Raw genomic sequence first — 27,946 nt, 5'->3', positions numbered from 1 at the left:
CTGTCAAACCAAAGTCTGTCTAACAGCATTTCAACATATCACATTTTCAAACAGAAAACAAGAGAACAGTATATCACAAATTGTGGATTGATTTGAGCAGAGAACAGTGAATAAGTAGGTCCTGAAACAATTGGTAAGTTGTTCAACAAATCATTTTGCAGAATATTATGATGCATTTTAGTAAGACAGGAAACAATTAATGAACAGCTTTGTAATGAGTGTTGTTATGTGTATTGAGTGTAATGTTGTTAGGTCTTATGTCCTTAGTCAATTAGAAAAAGCAGGCATATTTAAGGTTTACGAAACTGAAGACAGAGCTCTTGAAGAGTACAAAGATAGCAGGAAAGAACTCAAACAAGGAATTAGGAGTGTTAAAAGAGGCCATGAAATGTCTTTGGCAAACAGGATTAAGGAAAATTCCAAGACATTTTAATGTATGTAAGGAGCAAGAGGGTAGCTATAGAAAGAGTAGATCCACTCAAGTACAAAGGATGGAATTTATGCCTGGAGTCAGAGAACGTGGGTGAGGTCCTTAATGAATACTTTGCATCAGTGTTCACAAAGGAGAATGACATGGTGGGTGCTGATATTCTAGGGTATGTTGACATAAAAAAGTGGTGGTGTTCAGTGTTTTGAAAAGATTTAAAGTAGAAGAGTCTCCAGGACCTGTCCCAGAATGTTGAGGGAGGCAAATGAGGAAAATTCTGGGGCCTCGTGCAAAGTCCTTGTACACTATTTAGTCACAAGAGAGGTGACAGAGGAATGTAGAATGGCCATCGTTTTTACTTTGTTTAAGAAAGGCAACAGGGATAATCTGGGAAATTACAGGCCAGTGGGCCTTACGTCAGTGGTAGGAGAAGATTCTTAGGGAAAGGATTAACATTCAAGGAAATATGGACTTAATAGAAATAGGCAGTACAGCTTTGTGAGGGAAAGGTCATGTCTCACAAACTTGATTAAGTTTTTTGAGGAGGTGACAAAGATGATTGTCAATAGGTGGTAGATGTTGTCTATATGAATTCTATATTAATGATATAGAAGATGGTATTAATAGTAACATTAGCAAATTTGCTGATGATACAAAACTGGGTGGCAGGGTGAAATGTGACAAGGATGTTAGGAGATTACAGGGTGACCTGGACAGGTTAGGTGAGTGGACAGATGCATGGCAGATGCAGTTTAATTGGATAAATATATGGTTATCCACTTTGGTGGCAAGAACAGGAAGGCAGATTACTACCCAATTTAGAGTCAAGTTAGGTAAAGGGGCAGTACAAAGAAATCTGGGTGTTCTTGTACACCAGTCAATGAAGGCAAGCATGCAGGTACAGCAGGTAGTGAAGCAAGCTAATAGCATGCTGGCCTTCATAACAAGAGGGATTGAGCATAGAAGCAAAGAGGTTCTTCTGCAGCTGTACAGGACCCTGGTGAGACCGCACCTGGAATATTGTGTGCAGTTCTGGTCTCCAAATTTGAGGAAAGACATTCTGGCTATTGAGGGAGTGCAGCGTAGGTTCACGAGGTCAATTCCTGGAATGGCAGGACTATCTTATGTTGAAAGATTGGAGTGACTGGGCTTGTATCCCCTTGAGTTTAGAAGACTGAGAGGGGATCTGATTGAGATGTATCTGATTGAGAAGGATTGGACACTCGGGAGCCAGGAAACATGTTTCCGCTGATGGGTGAATCCTGAACCAGAGGACACAGCTTAAAAATATGGGGTAGGCCATTTAGGACAGAGATGAGGAGAAACCTCTTCACCCAGAGAGTGGTGGGCAGGTAGAATGCTCTGCCCCAGAAGGCAGTGGAGGCCCAGTCTCTGGATTCGTTTAAGAAAGAGTTGGATTGAGCTCTCAAGGATAGTGGAATCAAGAGTTATGGAGATCATAATGAATGGTGGTGCAGGCTCGAAGGGCAGAATGGCCTACTCCTACACCTATTGTCTATTGTCTATTGAATTTTAACAAGACTTTTGACAAGGTCCCTCATAACAGGGGCTGATATAAAAGATGAAAACACAAAGGATCTGCAGTGAGCTGGTAAGATGTATATAGAGCTGGCTTAGTCACAGACGGCAGAGAGTAGTAGTGGAAGGGTATTTTTCAGATTGGAATTCTGTGGCCAGTGGTGTTCCACAAGAATCAGTGCTGGGACATCTGATCTTTGTAATAGATATAAATGATTTCATGGAGAATGTAGGTGGCCTGATTAATAAATTTGCAGATGACACAAAGTGCATGGGAGCTGCGGATAGTGAGGAGGATTGCCACAGGATACAGCAGGTTATGGATAGGCTGAAAGTTTGGAAGGAAAAATGGCATATGAAGTTTAATCTGGATAAATACAAGGCAATGCATTTTGGAAGGTATAATGCAGATCGGAATTGTACAGTAAATAGCAGAACTCTTAGTAGCATTAAAATACAGAGGGATCTAGGCATAAAGTGATCAAGAAAACATATAGTATGTTTGCCTTCACCAGTCAAGGCATAGGGTATAAAGATTGGCAAGTCATATTGCAACTTTATTGAACTTTGGTTAGGCCACATTTGGAATATTGTGTACAGTTCTGGTTGCCACACTATCAGAACAATACGGAGTCGGAGAGGGTACAGAAATAGTTTAGAAGGATGTTGCCTAGTTTGGAGGATATTAGCTAGGAGGAGAGATTGGACAAAATCAGATTTTTTTCACTTGGATATCAAAGGATAAGGGGTGACCCGATTGACATTTACAAACATATGAGGCGCTTGGGTAGAATGGATAATCAGTCTTTTGCCGAGGGGAGAGATATCAATTACTACGTTTAAGGTAAAAAGAGGCAAGTTCAAAGGAGATGAGAGAGGCAGGGTTTTACACAGAGGTGGTAAGTGCCAGAAGAGGGAGTGGAGGTCGATACAATAGCAATGTTTAAGAGGCACCTTGATAGATATATGAAGAGGTAGGGAATAGAGGGAAAAGGACAGTATAGAGGCAAAAGGCTTTTCGGGGGTGGGGGGAGCAGTTAAGAAGGCATCACGTGTTGGCACAACCTTGGTAGGCCAAAGGGCCAATTCGCATGCTGTACTGTTCTTTGTTCTTTGTTCTACTGGATAGCTCCAGATTTGCACTAATTATGAATGAGACAACATTTTTTTCTAACGCTATGAAATTAACATTTTTTTCACTAAACTCTGGGTTTAATTTAAAGAATGCTGAAAATTCCAGAGGAAATGTTCACATATAAAGTATTAGTTAACAGTCATTAACAGAAATAATATAAAGAAGCCCTAAAGCTTAAGTCAGTCCTATCTCCATAGAATGGAGAATGGAGTGACTCTGTTGTCCTGTGCTCCAAGTTGTTAATTTAATTGAATTCATCAATGTGAAAGAATTGCTGATTTGCAATTTGACAAACAAGTTTAGTTTCCATTGGGATTTGAAGTTAAATTTTTGAACTCAAGAGCCAGTTCATCAACTTCACAGTTTTGTGACCTATATTTTCCTTTCATAGCTCATGATGAATTCTTTTGGTGATAGAATTGTTTTTGTCGAGAGTTTTGTACTCGCAGGAAGCACTGTTGGAAGAATCATGCCCATCACATTCTAGACTCCCTAGATCATGGAGCGCAGAATCCCACATAGTGGGCAGATTTTTTTGGAAAGTTTTTTGTGTATGTTTAGGTATTAAAAGTTTCGCCCACAGAGTTGCGAAAATCGTGAGCTCATAAGAGATCGATGAAGTAGTTATAACATCGTTAAATAACAGATGACAGACAGATATTTAAGGAATTGGGAAATAACAGAAAAATATGGGTAAATTAGAATAGGTGAATTTAACGTCAATAAAAGCAAAATATTGCAGGTCCTGGAAATCCAAACTAAAACCAGAGAATGCTGGAGAAACTGAGCAAGTGAACCAGAATCTGTGCAGAGAGCATTAATGTTTTGAGTACAGTATGATTCTTCTTCAGATCAATTTAGGTTCAAAAGAAAGACAAACATAGAAACATAGACCATTACAGCGCAGTACAGGCCCTTCGGCCCTCAATGTTGTGCCGACCTGTGAAAATAACCTGATGTCCATCTAACCTACACCATTTGATTATTATCCATATGTATGTCCAATGCCTATTTAAATGCCCTTTTATTCGATTAGATTCTCTACAGTGTGGAAACAGGCCCTTCAGCCCAACCAGTCCACACCGACCCTCCGAAGAGTAACCCACCCAGACCCATTTCCCTCTGACTAATGTATCTAACATTATGGGCAATTTAACATGGCCAATTCACCTGACCTGCATATCACATCAGCGAGTCTACTACTGTTGCAAGCAGGCTGTTCCAAGCCCCTACTACTCTCTGAGTGAAGAAACTACCCCTAATATTGGTCCTAAATCTATGTTCCCTCCTGTTAGCCTTCACCATCCGAGGAAAAAGGCTTTCATTGCCTACCCTATATAACCCTTTGATTATCTTATATGTCTCGATTAAGTCACTTCTCAACTTTCTTCTCTCCAACGAAAACAACCTCCGTTCCCTCAGCATTTCCTCATAAGACCTTCTTTCCATACCAGACAATATCCTAGTAAATCTCCTCTGAACCCTTTCCAAAGCTTCCACATCCTTCCTACAATGTAGTGACCAGAACTGTATGCAATACTCCAGGTGCAGCCTTACCAGTGTCTTGTACAGCTGAAGCATGACCTAATGGGTCTGAAAATCAATCCCCCTACCAATAAACACCAACACACTATATGCCTTCTTAACAAGCCTATCAACCTGGGTGGCAACTTTCAGGAATTTATGCACCTGGACACCGAGATCTCATTGTTCATCTACACTGCCAAGAATTTTACCATTAGCCAGTACTCTGCATTCCTGTTACTTCTTCTGAAGTGAATTACCTCACACTTCTCCACATTAAACTCCATTTGCCACTTCTCAGCCCAGCTCTGCATCTTATCTAAGTCCCTCTGTAACCCACAACATTCTTCAGCACTATCCACAACCCTGCCTCCCTTAGTGTCATTCGCAAACTTACTAATCTGTCATTCCATGCCCACAACAAAATCATTTATAAAAATGATAAACAGCAGGAGCCCCAAAGCAGATCCTTGTGGCACACCCCTGGTAACTGAGCTCCAGGATAAACATTTCCGATCAATCACCACCCTCTGGCTTCTTTCAGCTAGCCAATTTCTGATCCAAACCACTAAACCATGTTCAATCCAAAAACTCTGTGTATTGTGCAATAGCCTACCATGTGGAACCTTATCAAATGCCTTACTGAAGTTCATATACACCACATCAACTGCTTTACCTTCATCCACTTGTTTTGGCACCTTCTTGAAGAATTCATTAAGGTTAGTGAGGCACAACCTACCCTTCACAAAACCGTGTTGACTATCCCTAATCAAATTATTCCTTTCCAGATGATTATAAATCCTATCTCTTATAACCTTTTCCAACACCTTACCAATAAGTGAAGTAAGGTTCCCTGGCCTATAATTATCAGGGTTGTACCGTCTCCCCTTCTTAAACAAGGGAACAACATTTGCTTTCCTCCAGTCTTCTGGCACTACTCCTATCGACAATGATAACATAAAGATCGAAGACAAAGGCTCTGCAATCTCCTCCCTGGCTTCCTAGAGAATCCAAGGATAAATCCCATCCAGCCAGGGGATCGGATCTATTTTTAGAGCTTCCAAAGTTGCTAAAACCTCCTCTTTCTCAACCTCAATCCCATCTAATCTTGTAGCCTGTAACTCCATATTCTCAACTAACATTGCCCTTTTACAATGTAAATACTGAGGAGAAGAGAAGAAACATTAAACATAAAGGAAAGAGGAGGCAGCAATGTCAAATAAGAAAAAAATGTTAATTTAATTCAACAATTCTAACATCTCAAAATAATTCAGAACTAAAAAGGAACACAACTCCATATTTATAATGATTCACTTTCTGGCTCAAAAAATTTAATTGCCTGTCCTTAACAAATGCTTCAATATTTCAGGGGACTTATGCTGTTATTAAAGTTAACTATTTGTGGTATGCTAAAATAGATAATTAGAATGCGAGTGCAGCAACTTCAGGAAAATCACACGGATATAAAATTGGAGGTGCTGTTTATGCAAAGCCAGGGCAAGCGTCACAAATTGCTCAACAACTTTAGTCGATTTGCAATTCGTAAAGACTTAACTGTTTGTTTAAAGCTTTAATAATGGTGTGTGTAGCTCATGCATTATTACTTTTTCAGCAAATTCTGACCCACTATTTTTGCAAAGAAAAGCTTTGTTCCTGAACTTTTTTTTATCTCTACTCTCTCTACCTCTAATTAGTAGCTAAGGATAAGAATGCTGTTGAAGAAAATGGAATGTTGTGGAGTTGTAAAAACTACAGTAACCAGTAACGTATTTGACTAATTTTTTTCTGCTGTTCTATTGTGTACAGCCTCTATCATTTGCTTCTTCAACTGTTGCTTCATCTTATTTTTAAAAAGGTCAACATTTCTTAAGACTAGCAATAGTACTTCAATAGTCTGTCATTGTTATGGTATAGATACCATTGTAAATTATGGTGTGAATGACTTACGACATTACATGATCAGTGTCATTTTTATGTTGCTCCATGGAAAACGTCAATAAAAATGTTGAACAGCTAATTATCATGAATCGGCCTCCATCAAACTGGTGGGAGGGGATTGACAGTTTCTCTGAAATGACTTTTTAAGCATGTAATTTAGATTATCCATAATATATTCATGGATCACAGAACCTTATTAAAAATCAAGTAATATATCAGACAAAAAGACATTATATGCAACGTTCTCTGCTTATTTTGTGCAGTAAATTGTGTTGTAAATTTGTTACTGAAGAACAAAGTCGCTCATGAGTAGAGTTTATGGTGTTTGTTATTAATATTATCATCACAGCAATTTCCCAACTATTTGTCCATTGCGAGTGAAGCAAGATAACAAGATCAGATGGACTTACAAAAGACAGTTGTTGAAAAGTTGGCCTCTAACAGTTGAATGTAGGAAATATATACAACAAGCAATCTAATGTTGGGGGTGCAGGGCAGCAACACAAGAGATCGACATGTTCAAAAAGAATGTCCTATTGAAGTAAAAACAGTGTCAGCATAGCAGTACAATTTGAAGAGCAGTACATGACTGAAGCTGAGAATGATTGTGACATAGAAAAGAATGATTTAAATGTATAATGATTGTTGAAAAAATTGATAATGGACTTTTAAACAATTCTAAAATGGATGCGGCCAACATCTTTGGGAAAGACTGATAATGTTCATGATCTTAAGAATGTACGATTACCTAATGTGTGATTTCAAATTAGTTCTGAATCCTTGCAGAGCTCTCTAATTAGAGTTTTTTTCAATCACAAAATGACTGCTGACCATTGAATTCTGTAGTGGACAGATATTCCAATTTCTCAATCTTCTAATAATGCTTTACAGTAAATGTTGAAAGTTCCTGCATCACTAGTAGATGGTTATATTCACCTAATATATGTTAGATAACAGTGGGCATGCTGTCCATAATTTTTCATCCACTGAAATCATACCAGTAAGTACTGCCTGCAGCCAAACTGATGTGAAAGAGTTTTGTAAAACGTACACCTACCCATAATATTGCACTCTAAGCTATTTGGAGATCTAATGAGTAAATCAACACCCATACACCCCTAGAATCTTATTTATTTGACCAATGACTTGGTCATCTGACCTTATCTCCCCTTATTTGACTCATGTCATACTTGTTCACAACACTGTGAAACACTTAGTAGGTTTTGCTATATTAGTGCTCTATATAAATGCATGATTTGGAGATGCCGGTGTTGGACTGGGGTGTACAAAGTTAAAAATCACAAAACACCAGGTTATAGTCCAACAGGTTTAATTGGAAGCACACTAGCTTTCGGAGCGACGCTCCTTCATCAGGTGATGAAGGAGCGTCGCTCCGAAAGCTAGTGTGCTTCCAATTAAACCAGTTGGACTATAACCTGGTGTTGTGTGATTTTTAACTTTATATAAATGCAATTATTCTTCTTGTTGGTGAATTCTTCTCAATAGAAGAGTTGAAATTTCATTTTCAGAAGTCTGGGAAGAGATAACTTCCCAATATTTCAACATGGTAAATTACAGCATGGGGAATGTAGGGAGTGGGGTTTGCCTCAGAAAAAGTAATTTATAAAGAAGATGGAAAAAGAAATAAACTATGAAATATTTAACTGTTCTTCTATTGAAAACAGGAGCCTTGAAAGCAAGAGAATTGATAGAAGCCATGCTCCCTCCTGTAATTTTGCTATTAGTCGTTACTCTTGTCACTGGAACAGACGTTTCTGCAACAAAGAAGAAACAACATGTCAACCATGCAGAAGACCTTCAAAATCATGGGCAAGAATCTGCTTTGGCAATGATTTCTTCTGCAAACACTGATTTTGCTTTTCAGCTCTACAAAGAAATTGCTAACCAGACTACTTCCAATATTTTCTTCTCCCCTATGAGTATTTCCACCGCTTTAGCCTTATTGTCTCTGGGTACCAGATCTGTGACACGTGAGCAGCTTTTCAAGGGACTTCACCTTGATAGTATGACAGAGGAAAGAATAGCTGAAATGAACAGGGACTACAAGCAACTCTTACAGTCCCTGATGGCAGAACAAAATGAGCTTCAGCTATTAATGGGAAACTCTCTTCATATTCAAAAAGGCTATGATGTGTTGCCAAGCTTTCTAAATGAGTCCAAGAAGTTTTACAATGCTGAGGTGTTTTCTCTAGATTTCAATCTGGATCCTGAAAATGCCAGGTTACAGCTGAATGATTATGTGAAAAAGATGACAAAAGGGAAAATTAAAAACATGTTTGACACAATTGACCGTTCAACCAAACTAATGCTAATTAATTACATCTTTTTTAAAGGTAAATCAATTTTTATTGTTGATACATTTTTTTAAAGATACATAATTTTTATTGTTGAATGTTTTGTATGTAATGCATCAACTATTATAAAATCTATGATCGTAATGTGAAAATAGTTAAACACCTTTGTTGATATTTTGCACAATATAAAGATCTGTTTTAATCATTTGATAGAAATTCTTCTGCTTTATAAATGTAACAGGTATCAATAATTTTATTTAAATATTTATTATGGAAACTTTAACTAACAACATCTACAATTTCATTTACATTTAGTTCAGTGAAATTGGACTTTATCATCATGTAACATTGATATAAAGGCTGATCGGAAGAGCCCCTTTTCCAGTTTTATAATGAACTAAAGTGCAATCAACCTCATAGGCACTTAGATTATTTATTGATGGGGACATTGACATTAAAGATGTGAACTAGCCATTATGCAGTTCAAATGAAATAAGCTAACGTGAAAAACAAGATGGTTGAAGAGCTCAAAATCACAACAATCACAGATTTATTACAGTACAGAAGGAGGGCATTCCATCTGTTGTCCCTTCCAACAAGCACCATTATCTAGTGCCAATCTCCTGCATTTTTCCCATACCCGTGCAGACTATCCATTCAATCCTACTTGCCTCCACAATAGTTCCAGGAAGTGCATTCCATACCTTAACTGCTCACTGTGTGAAAGCTTCTTACCACCTTGCCTTCTTTTGCACATCACTTGAAATCTATGCCTTCTCTTTCTTGTTCTTGTCATGAGCAGGAACAGCTTCTCCCTACCTACTCCATCCAGCCCACTCATGATTTTGAAAGTCTCCATTAGTCTCCTCTCAAACTTCTTCTCTCCAAACAGAACAGTCCTGACTTCTTCAAACTAGCGTCACTTCTGGAGCCATTTGTGTAGATTGCTTCTGCATTCTCTCCAATGCATTCACATATTTCCTATAATGTAGCACCCACGACTGCATACAATACACCTGTAAAGGTATAACAAGTGTCTTATACAAATTCAACTCTATGCCCCTATTAATAAAGCTGAGGACACTGTCTAATTTATTAACTGCTCTCCCTACTAGTCCAGGCAATGATCTCTGCACACATGCACTCAGGGTCCTCTGGTCCTGTACTCCATTTAGAATTGCATCCTCTATTTTATACTGTTTTCAAAATTCCTCCTATTAAAGTGCATCACACACATTAGGCCACAAGAGAAGAAGGTCATTCAACCCACTGAGTCTGTCTTAGCATTCAACAAGATCATGGTTGTTCTGATAATACTCAACTCCACTTTCCTGCCTTTTTTCATCACTTTTGATTCCCTTACAGATTAAAAATCTGTCTATTCTGTATGAATATACTTAATGACTCAACCTCAAAAATCCTTAGTAAATTATTAGTAAATAATTCCACAGATTCACAACCTCTGACAGAATTAATTCCTCCTCAACTGTCTTAAGATGTGTCACATCTTATCCGAAGAGTATGCCCACTTATCCTAGATTTTCCCATAAGGGGCAACAATCTTTCTGTATCTACTCTGTCAAGTCTCCTAAGAATCTTGTACAGGCCCAATTTACTCAACCTCTTCTCATAAGACAGTCCTCCATACCATTATCAGCTGAGGGAACATTCACTGGACTTCCTCCAATTTTTCCTTTACTTGTAAGGGGCCCAAAACTATTCATAGTATTCTAGCTATGGGCTGACCAGTGCCTTGTAGGTTTAGGAAAACATCCCTACTTATATATTCCACTTGCCTTCCCCATTAGCTGACGAATTCAGATGCTAAGCTGTTTTGGTGATTTTTGGACAAGGACTCCCAAAGCTTTCTTCTATAGCTTTCTGCAGTCTTTCCCCATTTAAATAATATTCTGTTCCAATATTCTTTCTGGCAAAGTGCATACTTCCCCATATTATATTCCATCTGCTAGTTTTTGCACCATTTGCCTATTTTTGTCTCATCCACAAGTTATAGTACATTCAGTTTCTGCATCCAAGAATTTAATACATAATGTAAATAACTGTGGTCCCACACTGATCCCTGTGGCACTCCATGAATTTGAGATTGCCACCCTGAAAATTCCCTTCTTATTCCAACTTTGTGTTGTATTAATTATCCAATCCTCTATCCATGTGAATATACTACTCCCATCACCGTGTGATATCATGAAGTAGCCTAATGTTTGGCACCTTATCAAATACCTTCTGAAAATCCAAATTACATCCATTGCTTCCCCTTGCTTGTTACTTTCTCAAAGAATGTAGTAAATTTGTAAGTCATGACTTCCCCTTCATGAAGCTAAGCTGACTCTGTTTAATCTTATTGTATATATCTAAATGCTCTGTTATTGTATCCTGTATACCAGACTCTGACACTTCCCCATAACAGCTATTAAGCTACTTGCCTGTAGAGTTCCTAACTTCTGTCTCCTCTATTTCTGAATAAAAGTGTTACATTGGCAGCTTTCTAATCCTCTGGGATGTTTCTGGAATCAAAGAATTCCAAGAGGTTTACTACCAGTGCAACCATTACCTCTGTAACTACTTTCTTCAATATCCTTGGCTGCATCCCATCAGGACTTACTAGTCTTTATGCCCGTTAGTTTCCTCAAACACTTTTTCCTCTAGTAATTATCAATGTACTTATTGCCTCTTCTTTTGCTCCTTGAATATTTAATAATTTTGGGATGCTATTAGTGTCTTCTAATGTCAAGGCTGATGTATTTTCTGCCATTTTCTGCCTCCTCATTAATGCTTCCCAAGCCTTATTCTCTAAAGCGACCTATGTTTGCCTTGACTTCTCTCTTCCTTTTTATATACGTAAAGTAGCTTTTACTATGCATTTTGATATTCCTTTCAAGTTTATCCTCAAAGTTTATTTTCGTCTTCTCTTTGTTTTTGGTTAGCTTTTGTTGGTTTTTACAATTTTCCCAAACCTCCAGCTTACCACTAATCTTTGCCACATTATATGTGTTTTTTCTTTCAATTTGATGCTATCTTTAACTTTCCCAGTTAAGCATGGTTAGTATATCCCTTTCCTAGAACCATTCTTCTTCACTGGAATAATGTCTTCACTGTGAGCTATGAACTATTTTCTTGCAAGTCTACCATTGTTCCTCAATTGTCTCTGCTGCTAGACTCCTTCCCCAGTTTGTTCCAGTGAGCTCTAACATTGTAATACCCTTATTTAAACCAGATCTTGTTGTTTCTGACTCAAGTTCTTCCCTGTCAAACTGATTGATAAATTTGACCATGTTATAGTCATTGTTTCCAAAGGGATATTTTATTCTAGTAGAAAGTGAGGACTGCAGATGCTGGAGATCAGAGTCAAGAGTATATTTTACTCTGACATCATGTATTAAAACTGCCTCATTACACACCACTAGATTCAAGATAGTCAAATCCCTGACTGAATCTACAATATTGAGGAAACTGTCCCAAATACACACCTTGAATTCTTCCGCATGGCTTCCTTAGCCAATCTGACTATCCCAATTCCAAGAAAATTAAAAAGACACCTATAATTAATGTACTGTCTTTGGCATATGTCTTCATTATCTCTTGATTTATTCTGTCCCAGCACATAGTTATTGTTAAGGGGTCTATGGACTTCTCCTACCGGTGTCTTCATTCCCTTTCTCTTACCTCCGCTAATATTGACTCTATATGGTTCGATTCAAGGTAATTTCTTGCTGTCATATTTATCCCAACCCATACTAACAATGCTACTCTGCCACTCTTTCCTTCCTGTGTGACATTTGAAAAATCTCTTACCCCCGAATATTTAGTTCCCAGCTTTGATTTCCTTGTAACCACATCACAGTAGTGGCTAGAAGATCGCATGTATTAAATTGAATTTGTGCAGTTATTTCATCCATATTGTTTTGAATACTACACACATTTTTACTGTTATGTCCCCCTTTCACCATATTTACTACTTTTCCTCTATGTTTATATACTCAGTCCCTTCCTGGGTACCATTATGCAAATTGCTACCCTGTAAGTCTGCCGCAATCTCTTGCTATGTAAGTCTACTTTCCACCTCTCCCCCAACACTCCCCCCTCTAATTAGTTTAAAGTCCTCTCCATAGCTCTTGTCATCTGATTAGCCAGAGCACTGGTCCCAGCACAGGCCAAGTGAAGCCCATTCCACCAGAACAGCCCCATGAGTGGAAGGCTATTCTACCCACACCAATCTTTGAGCCATGCACTGAAGTCCTTGATTTTATCCACAATATAAGAGAAAGTGAGGACTGCAGATGCTGGACATCAGTCTCAAAAAGTGTGGTGCTGGAAAAGCACAGCAGGTCAGGCAGCATCTGAAGAGCAGCAGAGTCGATGTTTCGGGCATAAACCCTTCATCAGGAATGTGGCGGGGGTTGGGGGTGCCCAAGGGGCTGAGAGATAAATAGGAGGGGGTGGGGAAGGTAGGAAGGTGAGAGATGGATGCAGGTGGGGGGTGATGGTGATAGGTCAGAGCAGAAGGTGGAGCAGATAGATGGGAAAGAAGATGGACAGGCAGGAGCAGTCCAAGAGGGCAGTGCCGATTTGGAGGGCTGGATCTGGGATAAGGTGGGGGGGCGGGGAGATGAGGAAACTGGTGAAATTGATGTTGATGCTGTGTGGTTGGAGGGTCCCAAGGTAGAAGATGAGGCGTTCTTCCTCCAGACATCGAGTGGCTCGGATTTGGTAGTGAAGAAGGACCGGGAGAGAGAACAGATGTTCTCAGAGAATATCTCTGGGACACACGCTCTAAACAACCCCACCACCCTGTGGTCAACCACTTCAACTCCCCCTCCCACTCCGCCAAGGACATGCAAGTCCTGGGCTCCTCCACCTCCAAATCTAAGCCACCCGATGCCTGGTGGAAGAACGCCTCATCTTCCACCTTGGGACCCTCCAACCACACAGCATCAACATTGATTTCACCAGTTTCCTCATCTCCCCTCCCCCATCTTATCCCAGATCCAACCCTCCAACTCGGCATCACCCTTGAACTGTCCTATCTATCCCTCTTTCTTCCCACCTATCCACTCCACCCCCCACTCTGACCTATAACCATCACTCCCACCTGTATCCACCTATCACTTCCCTAGCTACCAGCCACCCAAGCTCCACACCCCACTTATTTATCTCTCGGCCCCCTTGCACACATTCCACACCCCCCCTCAACATTCCTGATGAAGGGTTTATGCCCGAAACGTCGACTCTCCTACTCCTTGGATGCTGCCTGATCGGCTGTGCTTTTCCAGCAGCATACATTTTGACTTTATCCACAATATGTCAATTTGCTCGTGGCTCAGGTTGTAATCCAAAGATTATTACTTTGGAGATTTTGCCTTTTAAAATTAAACTCTTAACTGTCTTTTAGCAAAATCTACTTTGCTGATAATCTACATAAATATACAAAGCTACAAATCTTTGGTGAGCTTTGCACCACAAGAGCAATTTTTGATCCGCATCTTCTGAAAGTCTATTCATAAAACCTAATTTAAAACAAAGATTGAACGGTAACTTTTACAGGGAAATTCGACTTTGGAACTCCTGCTGAATATTAGTTGCAGTAGAATCCATAAACACTTATAAAAAGTAGTGAAATCAATGCTTGGAAAATAGAAATATTGAAAGGCATGGGAAACAAGCAGGAATGTGGGATTAGAATAATAGCTCACATTGTGAAAAGAACTACTTCAAAGGAAACATACTGGTAAAACACTAATGGATCAAATAATGTTCTTTTATACTGTAATGGTTATACATATAATAGATAGTGTCATTCTGCTGTTCACCCTCAAGGTCAGATTGTACCTTTTCTGTTTAGCATGGTACACCATTCTGGGGAAAATATTGCAGCATAACAACTAACATAAGGGATTAGACATCTAGGCTCATGAAATAATTGACATTACAATCAGATTGTCTGTTATTTGTTCTGAGATTTGTTGCTCTATTTCTTTCCGGAGGAGAATCATATCTTCTCTAAAAATCCCAAAATTATAGAATAACACAGCATTGAGTGAATTTGTATAGTCAATTAAGACAGCAGTAGGTTTTTCAAAGAACAATCCAGTTAACCCCACTTTTGCTCCAATGCCCTATTTTTTTCTTTCAAATTATATCCAAACTTCCTTGGAAAGCTACCCATGAATCTATTCCACCACCCTATCATGCACTGAATTCCTAACCTTAATTAGTTGCTGCATAAAATAATTTATTTTCCTAATGTCATCTGATTCTTTTTTACCAATTGCCTTGAATTCATGCCCTTCATCCATTGGAAACAGTTTCCCTTTGTTTACTCTAGTTATCTCATGACTTGAAATACTTTTATCAAATCTTCTATGTGCCTTCTCTGTTCTCAGATCCAGCTCCTATAGTCTATCCACACAACTGTGAGCTCTCAGTCTTAGAATCATTCTGTTTCCTATAGCTCATGTTCCTCTCTTCTTTTCCCCAGATTAGCAAATCTGACTCTATGCCAACATATTTGCTTTGCCATGGCCTGCTACATTCAATGCACTGTAATCTTGTCAAATAAAGGCAGTGGTTTAGTGGTATTATCACTGGACTCTTAATCCAGAGATGCAGATAAGGTTCTGGGGACCTGGGTTTGAATCCCGCCACTGCAGATGATGGAATTTGACTTCATTTTTAAAAATCTGGAATAAAGAATCTATTGGTGACCATGTGGATTGTGGATTGTCGGAGAAAACCCATCTGGTTCACTAATGTCCTTTAAGGACGGAAACTGCCAACCTTACCTGGTCTGGCCTACATGGGATTCCAGATCCATAGCATTGTGGTTGACTCTTAACTGCCCTCAGGGCAATTAGGAAGGGACAATAAATGTTGCCTAACCAGCAACACCCTCATCCCTGAATGAATAAAGGAAAATAAAAATAAATCTCTTGAAGGATATAAAGGGTGTAGGGGCATTCTTAAGAGGGAAATCAGGAGTGCAAAGAGAGGATATAAGATATCCTTGACAGATAAGGTTAAGGATAATCCAAAGAGATTCTACAAGTATATTTAGAGCAAAAGAGTGACTAGAGAGAGAATAGGGCCCCTTAAAGATCAACAAGATTATCTTTGTGTTGAACCTCATGAGATGAGAAAAATCTTAAATGAATATTTTGCATCAGTTTTTACTGAGGAGAACAAAGTGGAGGCCAGGCAACTCAGGGAAATAAATATTCCTGTTTTGAAAACAGCTCACATCAAAGAAGCAGAAGTGTTAGAGGTCTCAGAAAATGTAAAGGTTGGCAAATCTCCATGACCTGATCAAGTGTACCCCAGAATGTTGCGAAAAGTGAGGAAGGAAAATTGCAGGGCCCTAACAGGAATATTTGTATCACTTATAATCACAGGTGAGGTGCCAGAGAATTGGAGAGTGGCTAACGTTGTGCCTTTATTTAAGAAAAGCTGTTAGGAGAAGCCTGGGAACTGTAGACCTGTGTCTGACATCAGAGGTGATTCTGAAAAATAAGATGTACATTTATTTAGTGAGGCAAGGAATGATTAAGGTTAGTCAGCTTGGTTTTGTGTGAGGGAAATCATGTGTCACAAACTTGATTGAGTTTTTTGAGGAAGTAAGCAAAAAGAATAATGAGGGCAGATGTTGTTTACTTGGACTTTAGTAAAGCCTTTGATGAGGTTCCACATGGTAGACTGATTAATAAAGTTAAATCACATGGGATTCAGGGTGAGCTTGCCTACTGGATACAAAATTGGTTTTACAGTAGACGGTGGTGTTGGAGGGTTGTTTCTCAGACTGGAGGCCTTTGACCAGCGATGTTTCACAGGAATTGGTACTGGGTCCACTTTTGCTTGTCATTTATATAAATGCTTTGAATGAGAATGTAGGAGGCATGGTTAATAAGTTTGTGGATGACAACAAAATTGGTGGTATAGTGGACAGAGAAGAAGGCTATCTAGGATTACAAAGTGACCTTGATCAATTAGGTCAATGGGCTTAGGAGTGGCAGATGGAGTTTAATTTGGATAATTGTGAGGTATTGCATTTTGGTAATACAAACAAGAGTAGCATTTGTACAATTAATGCTAGGACTTTGGGTAGAGTGTAGAAAGGGAGACCTAGGGGCTCAGATACATAATTTTGCATCATAGGTAGACAGAGTCATTAAGAATGCATTTAACATGCATGTCTTCATTGCTCAGACCTTTGAGTATAGGAATTGAGACGTCATGTTAAGGTTGCACAGGATTTCGATGAGACCTCTTCCGGAGTATTATATGCAATTTTGGTTGCCTTGTTATAAGAAGGTTATTATTAAACTGCAGAAGGTTCAGAAATGACTTACTAGCATATTGCTAGGAATGGAGGGTTTCAGTTATAAAAATAGACTGGATAGGCTGGTACTTTATTCACTGGAGCACAGGAGGTCAAGGGGTGACCTTATAAAGGTTTATAAAATCCTGAGGGTCTGTTCCCTAGGACTGGGGAGGTCAAAACGAAGGGGCATATTTTTTCAGGTGAGAGGAGAAAGTTTTAGAAGGACATGAGGGACAACTTTTTTTACACTGTGAGTGGTTAGCATGTGGAATGAACTATGAGAGGAAGTGGTAAATGCTGGTACATTTACAATTTTTAAAATACATTTGGATAAGTACATGAATAGGAAAGGTCTGGAGGGATATGGGCCAAATGCAGACAGGTGGGATTAGTTTAGTTTGGGGACATGGTCAGTGTGGACTAGTTGAAGCAAAGGGTCTGTTTCCGTGCTGTATGACTCTAGGACTTATTGAGACATGCCCCCTGTGAAGTAGAAATGACAGGCAGAAGATCACCCATAACCTACCTTAATGAAATTTCCTGGCTTCTTTTCCAGGGAACAGAATCCTGATGGAGCATTTTGCTCCATTATCCACCACTCACAGTTTCAGTGTGAATGGGCCAGTGCAGAATTTCAAGCTCCAAGTTCTATTAGTATCATAGCTGAATTCTGAGTTCCTTTGATAGAAGAAAGCTGAAACAGTGCTGGTGCAAACGAGTGAACATTTGCTGACAATTTATAAAGATAAACTTTAGCAAGACTTTATTAGAATATTCTTCCCTGATGTTCCAGCTACATGGGATCTGGCATCATCTGATGTCATTGACAATAACTCTGGCTATTAGCATAATATAGTGCACAAACGTGTCCTAACACTGTAACAATATTCTCACACATACTTTCCAATTACAACTATTTTTCTGAATTAATCATTAAGAATTAACTATGGCTGACTTCTTCTGTCAAATGTACTCTGTCAAACTCTGACAAATTTATGTTTAACAGGAAAATGGGAGAATCCATTTGATCCGGCGCAGACTCGAGAAACATTATTTAAAGTGAACAAAACTACAGACGTAACTGTGCAAATGATGCGCCAAACCAATCGGTTCAGTATGATATCTGACTACAATCTTTTCAGTAAAGTAATAAAACTTCCTTACCTTGGAAATGCATCAATGATCGCCATCTTGCCTGCAGACGGGAAACTAGAACATGTGGAGCAAAATCTTTCCCATGAAAAGTTTGATGAATGGGTCCAACAACTTGCTCACCACAAGTAATTAAAATTTCATTTCAATCAATTTAAATATGTGAAGTAGTTTTAATATTTCTACCAGTACCAGTCCTTTTGCTTAAAAAAACTTTTTGTTTGCTTTCTCCCATCGTTTCAATAATTTGTTGAGCAGGCAACAATGTATTCTCCAATTTCCAAAAGTGTCGCTGTCATTGTCATATGGGTTGAAAAATATCCTAGCGAAAATGGGTGTCAGAGATTTGTTTACATCTGCAGCCAACCTGTCTGGGATAAGTGAAAGTGAAAATCTAAAAGTTTCACAGGTAAGTTCATTCTGATGAAAACATTTTCTGTTATTCTAGCAGGTGCCCATTTGCAACAGATGTATGTGTAAATTAATTAATATGGAATTAAGAACATGCCTATCAATTTCAGCTGTTGTTATCTAAATGAAATCAAACTACTGAATGTATTTGACAATTTTGGAAGGTCAGGTAGACAGGAAAAGGTGATAAGGTTGCTCTTATAATTAAGGATGACATTAGTACAATAATGAGAGATGACATTAGTTCAAAGGATCAAGATGTAGAATCAATTTAGTAGAGATAAGAAATAGTAAAGGAAAGAAATTACTAGTGGAAGAAGTTTATTTCCCTTCCCCCCACTCCACCTTACAGAAGCTGTTCTATGCAACAGAGTATATGGGAAGAAACAATGTAAGAAAGGGACCAAAATAATCATGGATGATTTAAATCAACATGTACATTGCACAAATCAGATTGGAAAAGGATATCTTGGAAAAGCAAAATGAGTTCATATTTAGGCCAGTTTCTTAAAGCAACATGTTATTCTAGATCTGGTAATGTGTAATGTGATAGGAATATTTAATGACCTTATGTAAAGAAGCCTTTAGGTAACAGTGATCAAAACATGTGAATTTTGCATTCAGGTTGAGGATAAACAATACGGGTCTAAAACCAACATTTAAACTTAAATAAAGGAAACAACAAGACTATGAAGATTGAGCTGGCTAAAATGAACTGAAAATTAGAAACATAGAAACAGAGAAAATAGGTGCAGGAGTAGGCCATTCAGCCCCTTGAGCCTGCACCACCATTCAATATGATCATAGCTGATCATGCAATTTCAGTATTCTACTCCCACTTTCTCTCTATACCGCTTGATCCCTTTAGCCATAAGGGTCATGTCCAGCTCCCTCTTAAATATATCTAATGAAATGGTCCCAACAGCTTTCTGTGATAGCTTTCCACAGTTTCATACTCTCTGAGTGGAGACATTTTTCCTCATCTTAGTCCTGAATGGTTTACCCCTTATTTTAAACTGTGACCCCTAGTTCTGGACTTTCCCAACATTATGAACATTCTTCCCCGCATCTAGGTGATCCAGTCCCATCAGGATTTTATATATTTCTATGAGATTACCCCCTCATTATTCTGAATTCCAGTGAGTACAAGCCCAGTCGATCCAGTCAGTCTTCATATGTCAGTCTGCTATCCTGGATTCAGTCTGGTGAACCTTCATTGGACTCTCTCAATAGCAAGAAAGTCCTTCCTCAGATTAGGAGACCAAAACTGTACACAATACTCAGATGTAGCCTCAGTAAGGCCTGTATAACTTCAGGAAGTGAGGACAACAGATGCTGGAGATCAGAGTCAAAGAGTGTCGTCCTAGAAAAGCACAGCCGATCAGGCAGCATCCAAGGAGCAGGAGAGTTGATGTTTCAAACATAAGCTCTTCATCAGTCATGAAAAAGAGCTGATGAAGACCTTATGCTCAAAACATCGACTCTCCTGCTCCTCAGATGCTGCCTGACCGGCTTTGCTTTTCCAACACCACATCCTTCGATCCTGTAGAACTGCAGTAAGGCATCCCTACTCCTATCGTCAAATCCTCTTGCTATGAAGGTCAGCATGATATTAGCTTTCCTTATCACCTGCTGCACCTGCATGCCAACTTTCAGCAACTATTCCACCATGACCCAGATTTCATTGCATCTCACCCTTTCCTAAACTGCTATCATTCAGATTATAATCTGCCTTACTGTTTGTGCAACCAAAGCAGATAACTTCACATTGATCTATTACATATTGCATGCATTTTACCCATTCAGCCAGTCTGTCCAAGTCACTCTGCAGCAGTTTGGCGTCCTCTTCACAGCACACACTTTCACCCAGTTTAGTGTCATCTGCAAATTTGGAGATATAACATTCAATTCCTTTGTCCAATCATTGATGTATATTGTGAACAGCTGGGGTCCCAGCCTGATAAAGTAAAAGCAATCAGGCAGCAGCAAGGCTACTAGTGCATCATCACCTGGAACTGGGTTTTGGTATGGAAGTCCCACCGAGCGAGAGTTGCCAGTTAATCAGAGACTGACCACTCTTGCATGCAATAGCACCACTTCAGAGGCTATGGTTGCTGCAAAAAGTGCACTTCCCAAAATCTCAAAACCATGAGCACTGAGGAGAAAGGCAAATGATGTGGGGAGTAGTTCTCGAGTTTGGAATCATCGGACAAGGGAACTTGAAGAAAAGGCAGGAGGATTGGCTCCCAGTAAAGCTTTTATCCATTGTTCACATTCCCAATCAGGTATTGTTTGTCTTTGACTAAGGAGCTATTTGTAGTGGAAAGCTTTCTGCAGGAAGGTAACTGATGAGCTTGCCACAGGGCAACTGGCCTACTATCTGTTGGTTAGTCCCAGAAGAACTTGGCTGAGGGCCCTCGGTGGTTCATAATTTGCAGTTAAAGGGCCTCAATTGTTGGCATGGCAGGGTGGCCAACCATGATCTTTTCCATCAAAAACTTAACTCTTGCGAAAGTGTGAAGAGGTTGAGATTTAAGTCCATCACCAAAATGATTGGACAGAATTTGATAAAAAACAGCAAAGAATGACTAAAAAAGGGAAAAAAAATAGAGTATGAGAAAAAGCTAGTTAAAAACATAGAAACAGATAGCAAGAGTTTCAACAAGAAATTGAAAGGGAAAGAGTAACTAAAGTGAACATTGTTCCTCTGGACAGTGTGTCTGGAGAATTAATAATGAGAAATGAGGAAATGGTAGAAGCAATTAACAGACATTTTGTGCTTTCACAAGATAGAAATCAATGGCACCCAAGAAATACATATACATCAAGAAAAGATGAATCTAAATAGTTATACACAGAGTGTTGAAAAAAGTATTGGAATTGAAGATTGATAAATCCAGGGACCTGATGGCCTATATTCAAAGGTCTTAAAATTAATGTCTGGTAAGGTAGTAAGTGTAATTTTCCCAAGTTCCCTACATTCTAAAAAGGTCTCATCAGATTGGCAAATAGTCTATACAAGAAAGGATGGACTGAGCCAACAGGAAACCACAGCCAAGTTAGATTTTATTGTTTAGGCAGTTATAATAGGTTATTTTAAAAGTCTTAATGGATCAAGTGGAGCTAACACGGAATTGCGAAAGAAAAATTGGATTTAACTAATTAGTCATTTGAGAAAGTAATAAATAACATGGGTAAAGGGGAACCAATTCCTGAGGTGTGGCTTTTTAAAGGAGTGTTTGCTGGTTGGAGAGTTCTAAATATCCTGAAGGGTGGACTTATTCTCTCCTTGTCCTGACTCTGTTAGACTTTCAGCTCTTTGAGCTGTGCAGGTCTGTAAATGGCATTGGGATTGGGTCCTCTGCTGCTTCTTCAGCTAGCTGGGGTTATGCTGATGGAGGCAGTACCTTCAGGCTGGCTGGGTCAGGACTGTTGGATGTATTGAGACTTCTCCATTGATATGGCTGTCACATTTTGTGGCTGTTTAGAGCATTAGTGAGATGCACCTGGAGTACTGTGTACAGAACTAGTCACTGTACTTATGGAAGAATGTTAATGAAGTGGAAGCAGTTCAATGAAGTTTTACTTGACTAATATCTGGAATGAGCAAACTGCTTTGTGAGGAACGTCTAGACAGGACAGAACTGTATCTTTGGTGTTTTGAAGAGTCACAGGTGACTTAAATGAAACGCTAGATGCTGAGGGTATTTGACTGGATAGATGTGGAAAGGATGTTTCTTCTTATTGGAGAACTTAGCACTATTGTTAAATGTAAGGAGGTTGTCATTTAAGCCAGATAAGGAAAAGAATTCTCCCAAAGTGAGTCTATGGAATTCTGGTTCTCAAAAGCCAATAACTGCAGAATCTTTAAATATTTTTGAGGTAGCAATAGATAGAGGTAAGTTGATTCGTTGTTACCAATGGGATAAAAAAATTATCAGGAATTTGAATGAATGTAGAGTTGAAATTAAGGTCAGAGCAACCATGATCTCATTGAATAGCAGAGCAGACTCCAAAGATGGTGTGGCCCACTTTTGTTCCTTGTTCATATTCTCTGTGGATGTGCTTTTACTTGGATTCTCAAAAGATGTTTGATGAGGTGCCATATCAAAGATTACTACATGAAATAAGATATCATATTGCAGCCAGGAAGATTAACATGGATAGGGGAATGGTTGGTGAACAAAAAGAAAGGAGTAGAAATGATTGTGTGTAATTTTCAGGTTAACAAGCTGTATTTAGTGGAGCACCATTGGAATTGGTGATTGAGCTTTGTGTATTTGCAATGACTTGAATATAGAGGCAGAATCCATAGCTGCTAAATTTTAAAGCTGACATTAAAGGTAGTAGAGTAAATTGTGAAGATGACATGAGAAGTCTACAAAGGGATATAGGTCAGTTAAGTGAGTGGACTTTTTTTTAGCAGATGGCTGTAATGTGGGAAAATGAGAACTTATTCACTTGAGAGGACAAATAGAAGATTAACCTACTTTGTAAATGAAGAGAATACAGAATTTTGAAGTTCAGAGGGATTTGAATGTTCTAGTACAGAGACCATATGATGCTGTACTTTCATACTAACAAGTGATCTGGGAGACAAATGGAATGTTTCTGTTTATTGCCAGGGAATATAAAAGTATGGAGACACTTCAACAGTTTTAAAGGGCATTGTGGAAATCACTTCTGGAGTATTGTGTTGAGTTTTGGTTTTAAGTTTGATTTTTAAGAGATAATATAATTGTGCTGGAGGCATTTCAGAGAAGGTTCACTTTGCTGGTTCCTAGAATGCAGCAATAATCTTATGAGGAAGGATTACACAATTTGGACCTGTAACACTTGAAGTTTAGAGAACGTGAGCTAGCCCTATTGAAGCAATGTTCTGAGGGGACTTTACAGAGTGGTACTTAAAGAATGCTTCTTCTAGGAAAGACTAGAATTAAAAGACACAGATTAAAATTAAAGGGTCTCCAACTTGGGACAAAGATAAGGAGATCTTTTTCTCTAAAGAACATGTTTGTCTGTGGAATTATCATCCCCAGAGAGTAGTGAAAGCAGGGACATTGAATATTTTTATGGCTGAATTAGATAAAGTCTTGATTGACAAGAGTGCCAAGGTTATAGTTGGGTAGGTAGAAAAATAGAGTTGAGGTTATAGGCAAGTTAGACATGAAATTAAAAAATGGTTGAGCAGGCTTCAGGAGCTGAATGTCCAACTCCTGCTCCTGGTTGATATGTACAAACATTTGTAGTCTGAACAATTTTCTGGCTGTTGATTCAATTAGATAACTTGATAAGGGTTCCCTGGAAACCCACAACATTACTAGCTGTCTGTTAAGGGCAAGGGTACTCCCATTGAAATTGGAAGCTTTCCATCAATTAACTGCACAAGTGGAAAGAAATCAAGAGAAACATAAAATTTACAACAAAGATGGAGTTTATTCAAACTATCCTGTCTGTGTTGGCTGAAGAAACCCAAAGCCTAATTCCACTTTCCAGTTCTTAGTTCATATTATTGTCTTTCTTTTGACATTGCAACTGCCTTTTCAAACTTTGAAATGTGATTAGGATTTCTTCATCTATCACCTTATCAAAGCTGTAAGTCCCATACCCCAGCTCACCCTGAGTGAAGAAAATTCTCCTCCATTCTTTGTAATCCTTCTGCCAATTACATTTTTTGTCTCTCCTTATTGATAACTCTGCTAAAGGAATTTGGTCCTTTCTATCAACTCCATCTAGGCCTTCATAGTTTGATATATAGATTAAATTAGATTCCCTACAGTATGGAAACAGGCCATTTGGCCCAACGAGTCCACACCAACCCTCCAAAGAGTAACCTACCCAAACCCATTCTCCCTACCCTACGTTTACCCCAACTAATACACCGAACACTATGGGCAATTTAGCATGGCCAATTCACCTGACCTGCACATCTTTGGATTGTGGGAGCAAACCAGAGCACCCAGAGGGAAATCCACGCAGACACAGGGAGAATGTACAAACTCCACACAGACAGTCACCCGAGGCGGGAATCAAACCCGGGTCCCTGGCTATGAAGCAGAAGTGCTAATCACTGAGCCACTGTGCCACAACATTTAAATATCTTATTTAAGTATTGCCTCAGCCTCCAGCATTGCAAAGTTAAAACTCTCTATTCCTAAAAACATAATCTTAAACCTCACTTATATTCTGCTGTATGTGTTCTAGCTGGGAATCTTTCACGACCATAAGACATATGACCCATTCAGTTATATTTCAATAAGATTTCCTTTCGTTCTTCTAAACCTGACCAAGTGCAAATCCTACCCATTCAACCACTCCTCATAAGGAGGTCTTTCCATAACTGGATGTAATGAACCTTAGCTGGACTGTCCCCAATGCCCGTTTTTTCTTTCCTTAAATAAGGAACCAGAACTGCTCACAGTATTCCAGGTGTGGTCTGACTCATGCCAAATATAGTTTTAGCAAGATCTCCTGAAATATACAAGATTCTTAGCATACTTGACAGGGCAGATGCAGAAAGGTTGTTTTCTGATTTGTAGAGTCTAAGACTAGAGGACGTAATCACAGAATAACCTGTTGGCAATTTAAGGCAGAAATTAGGAGGATATTTTTCCTCATAGTGGCTAGTGAATCTGGAATTCTTTATTTCATAGATCTGTAGAGGTTGCATTGTTAAGTATATCCAAGACTGAGATAAGCAGATTTTTAATCAATAATGGAATCAGAGGTTATAGGGAAAAGACAGGAAAGTGGATTTGAGGTTTACCAGATCGGCCATGATCTTGTTGAATGGTGCAGCAGACTCGATGAGCTGAATGGCCTACTTCTATTCCCATGAGTTACGGTGTGAAGATTTGAGATTGCAAGATGGGCTGAAAAGCTTTGTGGGTATAAGAAGCTGATTACCAATGATTTTTTAAAACTTCTTTCAATGACAATTGTTGACAATACAATTGGAAATTGTAACCTGCTTATTTTTTTATTTCGGTTCATCAGGTTTCTCATAAAGCAGTGCTGGATATTGATGAGAAATCCACTGAGGCAGCTGGAGCTACTGGAGTAGAAATTATTCCAATGTCATTGCCACCCACACTGGCATTTAATCGACCATTCATTTTGATTATCTATGAGGAAAACACAAACAATATACTGTTTGTTGGAAGACTAAAAGATCCATCGAAGTAATCTTGCTCAGAAAACTCATTTGCTCAGCAAAGAAATTTGGGCACACTTTAATTCTAGGGCTTGAAATGATAGACATGTGTAATCAATCCAGTATTATTATGCATCGGCAATTATTTTGATTCTTTTTCAGCATTAATACATGGCAGATCCATCAGCATTCACAAAGTGAATATATGGGTTAACATCTTCATCATAGAAAACTGAAAGTTAAACAAGCATTTTACTATAGTTGGGATTTGGTGGTTTAATGATAATGTTACTGGACTAGTAGCTCAGAGGCCCAGGTTAACACTATGGCCACATGGGTTTAAATCTCACCACAGCACCTGGTGAAATTTAAATTCAATCATTACAATCTGAATGTGAAACTAGTCTCGTAGGGTTAACCAAGAACCTATCATTTATTTCTTTTAAGACGCATCTGGTTCACTTATGCCTTTTCCTTACTCAATCTAGGCTATTTGTCAATTCAGATCCCAGCAAATCATTCAATTCAAGGGCACTTGTGGATGGGAATAAATGCAATCCTTTCCAGTCATGTGCACATCCCATGCAAGAATAAATAAAGTAAAATAAGAGTGAACAATTGGTACTCCAATCACATATTTAACAGGCAAACTGCTTAATAGAGATGCAGAAAACTCTGCAAAAATAAAGATCTCAGGAACATTTGAAGGATCAATTAGTTTGTTGAACCTGTTGGCACTATGTACCATCTAGACATCAACATGCCTTTCTCTCTTGTCATATGCCACAGTACAAACCACTGACTGCTTGAGGATAGGGTAAAGAGCTGTCAAAAATCCTCCTTTCTGTGTTGAGTCAAATGGCACTATGTACCATCTAGACATCAACATGCCTTTCTCTCTTGTCATATGCCACAGTACAAACCACTGACTGCTTGAGGATAGGTAAAGAGCTGTCAAAAATCCTCCTTTCTGTGTTGAGTCAAATGGCCTATCTGATGAGCAGTGGAAGATGATAAATCACTATTGAGTCTTAATGAGAAGAGATACTTATCTGACAACAAGATCTAATTTACTGCATGATAACAATAAGTACAAGTTGCTGCATCAGAAGCCAGATATGGCATGTCTATCTCCATTAGGTCCATGATACAGCATAAGGTCAATACACACAAAGAAAATCCTCCTAAATTTCTTTCTCAACACAGAAAGGACCAAACATGGAAAATGCAAGAATATTGGAGAAATGGAAAGGAAATAATAAATAAACAATGGGATGTTGGTGGTGGTGATGAATGGGGATGGGGGGGTGGTGTAGGGGGAGAGGGGGAATGAAATGGTACCAGCAGAATATGCTGGAAATGTTCAGACATTTACTAGGATTAAAAGAACTAAAATAGACCAATGTAAATCATTGAACTCTATCATGGCCAAATGTCTACACTCAAAAGAATAAATCACCACTCTCTCCCCAAATTCCAAGGGACTCACAATTCTAACATGCTGTGCTGTAAAGTGATGAATAATAATGGTGTGATTTGTAAATTTAATTTTAACACTGTTGGAATCCAAAAAGTTCAGGAGAATGATAATACACTGTACCTTTGCAGTTTCTTATTCTTTCCCTTTACCCCTTTTCTGCAATATTGATCACCAAAACTCAGGCAACTCAAACTAAATGGTTAATTATTGAGGCATAAAAATCTGTTAATTTTACTGTAAAACATATTGCAAACACATATTTCTTCAAGATCACCCACAACAAAATAATTTGATTTTATTGTGAAATTTTATGCTTTGGTACAATGGTTGATGCTCAGGAGGAAGACACATTATGATTTTTGACTGAATTAAGCAGTAATCTAATGTTTCAACATGTGTCAGCCACCAAAAATGTTTAATTTGTGTTCAATAAATGAAATGATCTTCATTCACACTGCCTTCCAACTACTTGGATAAATGACATACCGTTTCTGTCATGTACTGTGTGTTCCAGCTGCACAAAATTATTAAAAATGAATA

The 27,946-nt window shown here is 38.7% G+C and overlaps 1 protein-coding gene across 1 annotated transcript; it reads left to right on the top strand.

Moving 5' to 3' along the window:
* Window positions 1–27,858, top strand: LOC122553492 (alpha-1-antiproteinase-like). Its single transcript, XM_043697321.2, has 5 exons — window positions 1–133; window positions 8,249–8,917; window positions 18,217–18,490; window positions 18,621–18,771; window positions 25,770–27,858. Exons 2-5 carry the CDS (start codon window positions 8,281–8,283, stop codon window positions 25,956–25,958), a joined length of 1,251 nt encoding a protein of 416 aa, XP_043553256.1. The 5' UTR covers window positions 1–133; window positions 8,249–8,280; the 3' UTR covers window positions 25,959–27,858.
* Window positions 27,859–27,946: the final 88 nt, after the last annotated feature.

This window comes from Chiloscyllium plagiosum, unplaced genomic scaffold (assembly GCF_037043375.1).
Source record: "Chiloscyllium plagiosum isolate Xiang-an unplaced genomic scaffold, Cpla_swu_hap1 HiC_scaffold_8, whole genome shotgun sequence".
Lineage (NCBI taxonomy): Eukaryota > Metazoa > Chordata > Chondrichthyes > Orectolobiformes > Hemiscylliidae > Chiloscyllium > Chiloscyllium plagiosum.
The sequence above is the reverse complement of the archived record's forward strand: the minus strand, read 5'-3'. Positions and strand labels throughout refer to the sequence as shown.